The 10,832-nt window shown below is 56.1% G+C and overlaps 1 protein-coding gene across 1 annotated transcript; it reads left to right on the top strand.

Annotated features, from left to right (window-relative positions):
- The first annotated feature begins 903 nt into the window (after positions 1-903).
- Positions 904-10,613, top strand: EPN3 (epsin 3). The gene is made up of 10 exons (XM_006889291.1): positions 904-1,089; positions 4,696-5,393; positions 6,489-6,607; positions 7,346-7,426; positions 7,667-7,792; positions 8,711-8,798; positions 9,212-9,485; positions 9,648-9,754; positions 9,879-10,109; positions 10,275-10,613. The coding sequence occupies exons 2-10, from the start codon at positions 4,835-4,837 to the stop codon at positions 10,607-10,609; spliced, it is 1,920 nt and encodes a 639-aa protein (XP_006889353.1). The 5' UTR covers positions 904-1,089; positions 4,696-4,834; the 3' UTR covers positions 10,610-10,613.
- Positions 10,614-10,832: the final 219 nt, after the last annotated feature.

The raw sequence follows: 10,832 nt of genomic DNA, 5'->3' as shown, positions 1-10,832 counted from the left end.
TCCAATCATACTTCCTAAATCTGGGAGGTCTTTGCCTTCAGCAAAATCTTCCCATGGAGCACTGGGTCTTAACTCTTCCTCCATGGCAAAGCATCACCTTCTGGAGCCATTTATTTTTATTATTGCCTTAAAAACAACTGGCCTTTGTTTCTCTCTCTTGCTCAGAGTAGCTATAGGTTTAAGAGATGGTTCTTAGAAAGGTGCTATATTGTCTCAAATTCAATACTGTGAGTGGGGCTGTTTTTGCCAGTAATGACATTCTGGGCTGGATTTCCAGAACTTTAGGAGCAAGTGGCAATGGGGCAGGAAAAAAAGGGAAGGGAGGGGAGGCTGGAGAACTGAGGGAGTAGCCACAGGCTGGAAGCCCTTGGACTTGCACTTGCTGTTTCTGATCAAGTAGCTTCTGACCAGGAAGGATGCTGGAAGAGAGCAGGAGGCTCGGTCTCTGTGTTGAGGCAGAATCTGGGGCCATGAAAGGGGGCTGTGCCCACAAGGAGACAGCAGCTTCACCCAAAGGCAGCCCTGGGGAGTGGTCTTACACTTTCCAGGGTCCACCTAGCCCAGACAAGGAAGTGGGGGCGGGGCGGGGGTGGGAGGTATGATCCTCCCACTCCATCCCTGAGAGAAAGGGTTAACTGCGGGATAGGGGTGGGGGTGGGGTAGGGGACGGAAGTGGGTGGCCAGCCTTGGCTCCGGATGCACACTCCTAGGGGACAGACAGCAGGTGGGCATCCCTCCTCTGGAGGCACGGCCCGCCAGGCCAGCAGGAAGGGGTTAATGCTCGCTCGCTCACACTCCCTCCTGTGTCCTGTTACTGCTGAGACAGACCTGCCGGGCCAGCCCAGCAACTTTCCTCCGCTGCGGCCAGCCGCTTGGGGTTGAGGCAAACAGGCAGGAAGCAGAGCCACTGCCCTTCCTGGGGTCTGTACCTCCTTACAGAGGGAGGGTCTCCAGGTGGAGGGGCCGTGGTGGATGGCTCTGGAGACGCAGCTCCCGAGACTGTGCCATCCTCCTGCTGAGCGGGTCAGAGGGTCCCTGCAGAGGTTGCTCAGGACCTTGGGGCTGGGGCCAGGGGAGCCTGCACCAGAGGTAAGCTCCTGGGATGGGACAGGGGGTGTCCCTGCATGGAAGGAAGGGAGGGGCAAGGCGAGGACTATGGGCTTAGTCTTCCTCCAAGGCATGAGGGAAAGTTGACAGGACCTGGAGGCACCTGGAGGCATCTCTTTTTGCTTCACCCTCCCTGCAGCCCCCTGGAAGGGAGCTGAGGGGTGTTTCCTGTCCTGGAACCGGTGTCTTTGCCTTTGTCCCACCCTGTGGGGAGCACAGACTCTTGCACTTCTTTGCAAGCCCCTAGCTCCCCCGCTCTTCATGCATTTCTGGCCCCAGGGCTGCAGGCAGCCCTGCCCCGTGCCCCAGGACACAGCCATCCGAGAGCCTACGAAGTTGACCGAAACTTAGTCTTGTCTCTCCTGTCCCTTAGCAGTCAGAAGTCAGCAAGTTCACGCCACTGTTCACACCGACCTGATGGGGGTGCAGGGGCTGAAGCCTTACTGAGCAGAGGAGGGCATGGGTGGGGACTGCTGGGGGTACACACAGACTGTGACCAAACTGCTCCTGACTGGACAGATCTGGGTCTTCCCATCTCCCCAGCCCCCCTTCAGAGACGTCATCAGCTTCCTCAGCCTTAACTTTCAGGGGGTCCATCTAGGTCTCCAGCCCTGTGAAGCAGGAGCTCAGCAGCTACCCAAAGTTCTCCATGGGACACTATATTCAGCAAAGCTGACACTGTGCCCCTGGAACCCACCTCTGCCCTCTGACACCGTTCCACCCTCCACTGGTCCTCCGTCCTTCCCAGCCTGCTGGGCCCTCTTCCCACCTGCCTCGCCGTCTCCCCCTTCTCTGATCTCAGGCACTGCCTTCTGTAAGCCCTTCCCTCCACCTGACAGGGTCTGGCTCAAGGTCACTGCAGTAATTCCATACTGGCTGCCTGGGGCTGCCGCTGCCGCTGCCACCGCCTTATCAGCTGCTGGGTTTCTGTTTCACCCCCTTTTATTTCTGGGCATATTGTGTTCAATAAAACCCTTTGCTGTAACGCGGCTGGCAGTGCTCCCAGCCGCTCCCTCCCGCATTCCTTCCTCCCCTCCTCCTCCTTCCCCTCCGTGCTCCCTGCTCTCACCCTGCCCCCACTTCCTCCCCACCTTTTCCCCTCACACTTCTGAGGAAGGAGGTGGGGGTGCCCTCTCTAGGCTTTCTGGCTGCCCCTCCCCCAGTTCTAGCAGAGGTGACCCAACAAAGCTTCTTGGAGTCCACCTTGAGGGAGAAAAGGCCAGCCAGGGCTGCTGGGTCCACCCTGAGGTGCCTTCCCACTGAAGCCCCGGCCCAGTCCAGGCCGACAGGATACTGTAGGGCCCACACAGGGCCCCGGGTTGCAGTCATGATGCCTGACTGGTTCTGCTGGTCTCAGTGGCCAACCCCCAGGAGAGGTGTGCACTGGGGCGGGCTGGGTGCGCAATTATTTCCCATCTTGACTCCACCGCCCGCCAGCCCGCCAGGTGGGGAGGTGAAGGCAGGTCTGAGTCACTGGTGAGGAGGAGGGCAGGAATTAAACGAGTGGTGGCAGTGGTATCCCCACAGAAGGCCTGCTACTGACTGGACAGACAGACACACGGCAGGCGAGAGGTAGGCACAGCTCCACAGGCACTCTGTACACCGTCTCTCTCTCTCCCCCGGTTGGGTACTCTCCTCAGCACCTGGGCCCCAGTGAAACCACCAAGGCCTGAGGAGGCCACTTTGAACAGAGTGAGGTGTTGGTTCCTTTAAGCCGCCAGGTTGGCAGGCAGTGGGGAGGGAGAGGGGAGCTGGGGGAGGTGTAGGGAGCTTTGGTGGGGGTGCTGGCAGCCCAGCCTCCTCCTGCCTGAATCCTGCCTTCTGACAGCCTGGGGACCAGCTGGACACAGTGAGGCTGAGGATGGAGGGCAGAGCAGAGAGGTGACATCTCAGATGTCTAGGGGGCATCACAGGTGAGGTGGAGGCTCTGCAGACTGTGTTTATTAATGTATGTGTGCATATGTGGGACTGTGTGTGTGTGTGTGTGTGTGTGTGTATGAGTTGGTGTACCTATTATCAGGTGTGTGAATGAGAGTATGTGAAAGTGTGTCTATGTGTATGAGTATTAATGTATGTGTGTGTGTGTGCATGAACTGGTATATGAATGTGTGTGCATAAATCTATGTATGAGTTTGCACTGGTAAATGAATGTACAAGTCTAAGAGTATGTGTGTAAGTGTGTGTTCATTGAACTGGTATATGAATGCTTGTGTGTGAGTGAATGTGTGAATGTGCCTGAGAGTTTATGGAGGCGAGCTGGCGTATGAATGGGAGAGTGTGACTTGGCCTGTGAATGCATGTGAATTGGTGTATATGAATGTGTGAGCATGTACGTATGTGAGCTGACAGATGAATGTAAGAGTGTTATGTGAACTGGAATGTGTGTGTATCCGGGTGTGAGCCGGTGTATACGAATGTGTGGGTGAGTGGGTGAATTGGTATGTGAATATGTGTGAGCTGGTATAAATGAACATGCATGTGAACTGGTATGTGACTGTGTGTGTATCTGTGTGCGAGCTGGTGTGTATAAATGTGTGTGTACGCATGCATCAGTGCTAAAGGGATGACTCTGGCAGGGGAAACAAGCTCTTTTGTTTCTGGTGGGATCTTAGCAGAAGCTTGTCTCTGCCCCAGCCCTGGGTGTAGTTTCTGATGTCCAGGTCCTGAGGCTGTGGGAAGGTTGTGGGCTGGTCCTTGCCCCCTGAACCAGAGCATTGGAGGTCTGCCACAAACTCAGACTGGCCCTGCCCTCAGGGAGCTTACATTCTGGTTGAGAAGGCAAGATTGAGACAGTAAAACAATCAGATAACTTCATTTCAAAATCCGGTGACACTGACAATAAGTATTGGATTAGTCCTCTGCAGAGCTAGGTGTTGGTCCCAGCCCTGCCACCTACATACCATGTGACTGGGGGCAGGCCCTGACCCTTTCTGCCTCAGTGTTCCTTATCTGGTGGGAGTGCCGAGGAGAGCTCTTTGAGACTTGACTTTCCCCTAGTTCTGACCTGACTCCCTGTGTCTCCTTGAGCGTCCCTTCCTCACCTTGATGGTCAGCTCCCCATCCTTCTCTTCAGCCATCACCTCCTGAGGAGTCTTCCCGGATTTCCTAGCTGGGTGTTCCTCGGCACCTCCTCATTGCAACTGTGATTGTCTGTTACCTTCTCAACTAAATGTGGGTGGGCCAGGGCTCAGAGAACCAGCCTCCTCCTGCAAACAGATGTTTGAAAATTAAACCACAAAAGTTTACAGTCAGAGAAGAGAAAAGTGAGACTGGTAAACTGGAATGGGTCAGTTTTAGGTTCTGGCAGAAAAGGAAGAGGTGAGCAAGGCAAGTAGGCATTCCTGGCATCACTTTAGTGGCCTTGATAAGGGCACAGACTCTGGGGCTGCTGGAGCTCATCCAGCTCCTGAAATACGTCAAGCCTCACTCTTCCTATCTGTGAATGGGGGATAATGTCAATGGCATTCTAAGTGACTGCTGAAGGCTGTATCTGCCAGCAGGGATCACCTGCCAGGTCTGTTTAAGACAGCGGTGGGGTGGCCAATGAGTGGGCCACTGCTCTGAGTCCCACGTTCTCTTCTTCTTCAGACCCATGTGGAACCTAAGGTCGACGCCGCCCTGCTGAGAGCACGGCGGCCCCTCCTTCGAGACCGTGACCTCCCGTCGGTGGCCCTCGGCCCTCCACCTCAAGCTGGGGCGGGGGCCGCCCATCTCCAAGTCCCCAACCATGACCACCTCCGCGCTGCGCCGCCAAGTGAAGAACATTGTGCACAACTACTCCGAGGCCGAGATCAAGGTGCGCGAGGCCACCAGCAATGACCCCTGGGGCCCGCCCAGCTCGCTCATGTCGGAGATCGCGGACCTGACCTTCAACACGGTGGCCTTCGCCGAGGTCATGGGCATGCTGTGGCGGCGGCTCAACGACAGCGGCAAGAACTGGCGGCACGTGTACAAGGCGCTGACGCTGCTGGACTACCTGCTGAAGACGGGCTCGGAGCGCGTGGCGCACCAGTGCCGTGAGAACCTTTACACCATCCAGACGCTCAAGGACTTCCAGTACATCGACCGCGACGGCAAGGACCAGGGCGTCAACGTGCGCGAGAAGGTCAAGCAGGTGATGGCACTGCTCAGGGACGAGGAGCGCCTGCGGCAGGAGCGCGCCCACGCGCTCAAGACCAAGGAGCGCATGGCGCTGGAGGGCATCGGCATCGGCAGCGGGCAGCTGGGCTTCAGCCGTCGCCATGGAGACGACTACCGCTCACGTGGGTCCCCATCCTCCTACAACTGTGAGTAGGCCTGGGGGCGCTGCTGGAGGTGGCCAGGGGCAGGGCTTAGGAGAGACTGAGTTCCATTCCTGGTGCTGCAACCCCAAGGCACCGACATAACAGTACCCACCTCAGAAGGTTTGTTGAGAGGCTTCAGGGGTGTGCAGTGCAGCGCCCTGCACGCTTAGTAGGTGCTTAAAGAGCTTGCTAAAGTAAGATGTTAGCTCTCTGGCAGGAAGATGCACCAGCATTGCATTCAAGCAGGATTTCTTATTCTACCCCTGACCTAAGCAGCTGGCTCTTTGAACCTCATTATTCTCATCTGTAAAGTGGGGAGCATTTTACCTGTCTCAGTTGATGGGAGAATGGTATGAGAAAGCTCTCCACCTCAGCCCTGTTCTCTCTTACACACACACACACACACACACACACACACACACACAGTGTGCCCCGTCAGCACATTCCCTTCCCCACCCCACTCAGGACCGCTGACCTTGAATGTGGGGGCATCTGCTAAGCAGCTCTCTCTCCTCCCTGAGGTGGGAACTTCCCTGGTCTGAGGAACGCACAGGAATGGCCCTCCCTTTCACAAAGCCCTCCACACTTGGCTGGAGACTTGGAGGACCAACACCTCCCGACCTTCTCATCTTCCTTAACGTAACGCTGGCAGGGGCCCAAGTTTAAATCCGACTGCAAAACCACGGGTCAGGTGCCACTCTGAGCTCAAGCTGCTTACACTTCTGCAAATGAGGGCCTGGAGTATTTATTGTTGGAATGGAATAGAAAACTTAGGAAGTTTTGGTGGCTAAGTGATAAGGACCTGCACTGTCAATTCGAAGGCATGCAGTTTGAGTCCACCAGCCGCTCTGTGAAAGAAAGATGGGCAATTTCCTCTGTGCAGTTTACATTCTCTGAAAATCCATTGGTCAGTTCTGACTCAATAGCACATAACAAGCTCTTGGACACTTACAGCTCTTGACTGCCTGCCCCCTTTCCCCTCAGTTACCCTACTGAGCCTTCATTTCAGAGTAGGCAGCTACTGGGAATTTCCTGGGGTAGGGGTGCTGTGGGGGCCCTTGGGTACCAGTGTGGTCATGGAGCTCTGATGTGTTACAGCCTCATCCTCATCCCCACGCTACACCTCTGATCTGGAGCAGGCCCGGCCCCAGACGTCAGGGGAAGAGGAACTCCAGCTGCAGCTGGCCCTGGCCATGAGCCGTGAGGAGGCCGAGAAGGTGAGGTCCCTCATGGGGGAGTGCTGGACACTGCAGGGGGTCAGGGTGAGAAAAGGCTTGACTCCTGAGTTCCCTGACTCTGGGTCCCAATACTCTCATCCTGCTCCCAAAGGAAGCACAGGGCCTGTGTCCTGGGGGACATGTGGGGACTGCCTCATGGCCTCTGAGCTAAAAAGGGCAGCGTGTGCGGGATCGGGACAGGCTGTGCATCCCATGGGCCTGATACCTCACAGGAGGGAGGAGGCTGACAGACATGTGCCTAGAAGACACAGGGATATGCTAACACTCCCCTTTAGGTGCTCCCTAAGACCCAAGACCCTGTTCTTTACCGGGGAGTGGGGAGGGAAGTCAGGACGGTCACTCTAGTATCTGTCAGTTTGGACAGAAAGCAGCTGGGCTTCAGAGCAGGGCCAGAAAAAAAAGGGCTCAACCCTCTTGATTTTTAAACTGCATTCCAGATCCAGACAGGAAGGTTAAATTGCTGTTTGGGGGCAGGCAGTCCACCTCCGCTCACGAGTGCTTGTCCTTCAGTTCCCTTAACTGCTGTTCAGGGTCATCAAGTTGAATATGACTCATAGCAAACCTATGACAACAGACCTCAACACTGTCCTATCCTGTGCCATCCTTATCATCTCGGACACACTCAATGTCCTCTTAACTGGGGCTGGGCGATGCTGCCCCTCTGGCTTGGAGGCGGGAACACTGGGCCAAGCTCACCCCTGTCTTCCTCCCCAGCAGCCGGTGCCCCCGGCCTCCCACAGGGACGAGGACCTGCAGCTGCAGTTGGCTCTGCGTCTGAGCCAGCAGGAACACACGAAGGTAGAGGCTGAGCCACCGCGGCCAGCTGTATTGGTGCTGGTGGAGGTGCTACCCAGGCCCTAGCCAGGCTCCTCCTGCTTCCTCTGGTGGGCTTCTGCTGGTGGGCTTTGCTGCCCCACTGGGCACCTGACTCTAACTTCTCGGCCGCTCCCCACCCTGCAGCCTCCTTGACTCCAGCCTCGGTGCTCTGGCCCTTTCGAACTCAGCCTGGGCTGCTCCTGATCTTGCCCTCTTCTGCAGGAGGTGAGGTCCTGGCGGGGCGATGACTCTCCTGTGGCCAATGGAGCAGGGGCTGCAGTCCATCGTCGGCGAGACCGAGAGCTCCAGCGAGAAGAGAAGAAGGAGGAGAAGCTGAAAACCAGCCAGGTAAGAAGTGGAAGATCAATTCGTATTTTGAATAATTATAGAACAAGGCTTGATAGAGAGTAAACATTGTTTAAGTGTTCATTAAAAGGAAATGTGGGTAAATAGGGAGTCTAGCAGTCCCAGTCTCATCTACAAGGCTGGTAATTGGCTAATGGCAAAGTGAGATGGAAAGACTCCCGATCCAAGCTCCGTGAGTTTGCTGCTAACTTACTTTATGACTGGGGCAAGACACTGTCTTAACCTCAGTGTATTCTTCCATACAATGGGTATATTGAATAGTTCCAGGTCTGACATTCTAGGATTACGAGGTGTGGTTCAAGACCAAGGGTAGGCTCAGGCACTTAGTGCTGAAAATGTCTTGGATTTATATACATATTTTCTGGAAGACAAGACTTGGGGCTAGGGGCACTGGTAGCCAGGCCACTCTCCAAACAGTGCTCAGGTATCTTTGTGCCTTTCTGACCCATGTTTATCGTGGCCATATTTCTCCTGGACACTCTCCTAAAGATGAAGGCTTGTTATATAATCTGCTTTCTCCCATAGTGGCCCCTTCTGCTGGGCTGAGTGGAAGGACAGTTGAAGAGGGGGCTAGGCAGGGTTGGGGTCTAAGCCAGGCTCTGCCCTCTCCTTGGATATAGGACTCCAGGCAAATCATTTTCCCTCCCTGAGCCTCAGCTGGTTTGCCTGTGAAATGGACACACCACCTGCACTACCTGACAGGATTGTTGTGAAAATCAGATACTCAAAGGACAAGGAGACAGTTTATAGTGGACAGCAGGGTACAAAAAGTGAGGGATCGTTAATAGATGTTTGTGGAATGACTAAAGGAGAGAATGACCTGGACTTGGGCTGACAGGTCAAGGCCTGTCCTTCTGGGCCCTGCCTACTTCTGAGCCATGTTGCCTCTCCCCTCCACAGTCCTCCATCCTGGACTTGGCTGACATCTTCGCACCCAACCCAGCCCCACCCTCCACACACAGCTCTGCTGACCCGTGGGACATCCCAGGTGGGCATACAGGGCTGCAAGCAGCTCCAAGGCTGGCCCCAGAAAGCCTTCCCTTGCCAGCCACTTGTTGGCACACTCCTATTCATAACTGAAGGCCCTGGACAAGTCCCTCATGTCTCTGAGTCCCAACTTCCTCTGTGATATGGGATAATAGTGACAGCTGCGGAGCCTGCTTGAAGTGCCCAGCTCATAGGGAAACAACAACACCCTCTCTTCCTGGCTCTCCTTACCGGGAAGGTGGCCCAGGCTCCTAGGACACAACATGCTGAGTATGGACCCATGCTGATCTTGAGTCAGCATCCCATCTGTGAAATGGGTCTCACAGCCTCCCAACTTGGTCTGGGTAACTGGGAAGGGCCCTGGAGGGGTGTAAGGATGGACATGGAGCCATGTACGTGATGCTCTTATTTCAGGTCTCAGGCCAAGCGCAGAGCCCAGCGGCTCCTCCTGGGGGCCTTCTGCAGATCCCTGGTCTCCTGTCCCCTCAGGAAATGCCCTGTCCCGAAGTCAGCCCTGGGACTTGCCCCCTACGCTCTCTTCCTCTGAGCCCTGGGGCCGGACCCCAGTGCTGCCTGCTGGACCCCCTACGACAGACCCCTGGGCACTGAACTCTCCCCTCCACAAACTCCCCAGCACTGGGACTGACCCTTGGGGGGTCCCTATGGAGGCCTCCAACACACCTGGTAAGTAGAGGGCTAGCATGTATGGGTTAGGGGCAAAGGGGCATCTGGGTTCCTCACATTCTAGTGCCAAGGTGCCAGCAAACCCTACCTGAGGGCCATTTTCTGGAAAGGAATCAGATAGTGCTTTAATTTCTTCCCATCTCTCTCCCTTAACAGCGCTAAGTAGTACCTCGACCTTTGATCCATTTGCCAAACCTCCAGAATCCAGAGAAACCAAAGAGAGGCTGGAGGGTGCCCAAGCCTTGCCCTCAGGGAAGCCCAGCAGCCCTGTGGGTAAGCAAAAGGCAGGGCGATGGTGGAATCCCAGAGAAAGTGGAGATTTGTCCTTTGCCCTCTTCCTTCCACATTATTGACCAGTCCTACTATCCACCAATGAGCACTGCCATTGCTATTCCAGAGCTGGACCTCTTTGGAGACCCCATCCCCAGTTCCAAGCAAAATGGCACCAAGGAGCCAGATGCCTTTGACCTGGATGTGCTGGGCGAGGCGCTGACACAGCCTAGCAAGGAGGCCCGAGCCTGCAGGGATCCTGAGTCCTTCCTGGGCCCCTCAGCCTCTTCATTGGTCAATCTTGATTCACTGGTCAAGGCACCCCAACCTGCAAAGACCCAGAACCCCTTCTTGACAGGTAGGCTACTCCCTGGTTCCTGCTCTCTTCTGCCTCTCCTTTCCGAACTCAGCCCTAAATGCATCCTCTTTCCTACCCCAGATCTTGCCATCCTCCAGTCCCCTCCATAAGGTGTTAAGTCTCCCAGTCTGCTCCAAGCCGCTACCCTCAGCTCTTATTCTGCAGGTCTCAATGCTCCATCCGCCACCAACCCATTCGGCGCGGGTGACCAAGGCAGACAGACTCTGAATCAGATGCGCACCGGGTCACCAGCTCTAGGACTGGCGATGGGTGGGCCCGTCGGGGCGCCCATGGGCTCGATGACCTACAGCGCCTCCTTGCCCCTCCCGCTCAGCAGCGTGCCTGTTGGCATGACCCTCCCTGCCTCGGTCAGCGTCTTCCCTCAAGCTGGGGCCTTCCCCGCGCCGCCCGCAAGCCTGCCGCAGCCACTGCTGCCCACGTCGAGCTCTTCGGGACCACTGAACCCCACGCCGCAGGCGGGAACCAACCCCTTCCTCTGAGCGCGCCCCCCGCAGTCAGGTCGGCTGGCGCATGCGCGCGAGGCCACCCAGGGCGCTGACCGAGGACTCAGGCCTGGGCGGGGCGAGGCTGCAGCCGGGATCCGCTGGTGGAAGCGTGGACGTCTGACCCCCATCGCCATCGCGGAACCTCAAGGTCGAGCTCATTGAACACTGAGGCCTCGGCAGATCTAATGCAGCTCCTGAAACTAGAATCTGGCGCATT

The sequence above is a fragment of the Elephantulus edwardii genome, unplaced genomic scaffold (assembly GCF_000299155.1).
Source record: "Elephantulus edwardii isolate Elephantulus edwardi_28Jun2011 unplaced genomic scaffold, EleEdw1.0 scaffold00077, whole genome shotgun sequence".
In the NCBI taxonomy this organism is placed as follows: Eukaryota; Metazoa; Chordata; class Mammalia; order Macroscelidea; family Macroscelididae; genus Elephantulus; species Elephantulus edwardii.
Note: the sequence above shows the minus strand (reverse complement) of the source record. Positions and strands in the feature narration are given on the sequence as shown.

Excerpts from the sequence above, each read along its gene's own strand:
- EPN3 (XM_006889291.1), top strand. The coding sequence starts at position 4,835 with ATGACCACCTCCGCGCTGCGCCGCCAAGTGAAGAACATTGTGCACAAC. Across the intron at positions 5,394-6,488 it reads GTCCCCATCCTCCTACAACT|CCTCATCCTCATCCCCACGC; the intron begins GTGAGTAGGCCT and ends GATGTGTTACAG. Across the intron at positions 6,608-7,345 it reads GCCGTGAGGAGGCCGAGAAG|CCGGTGCCCCCGGCCTCCCA; the intron begins GTGAGGTCCCTC and ends CCTCCCCAGCAG.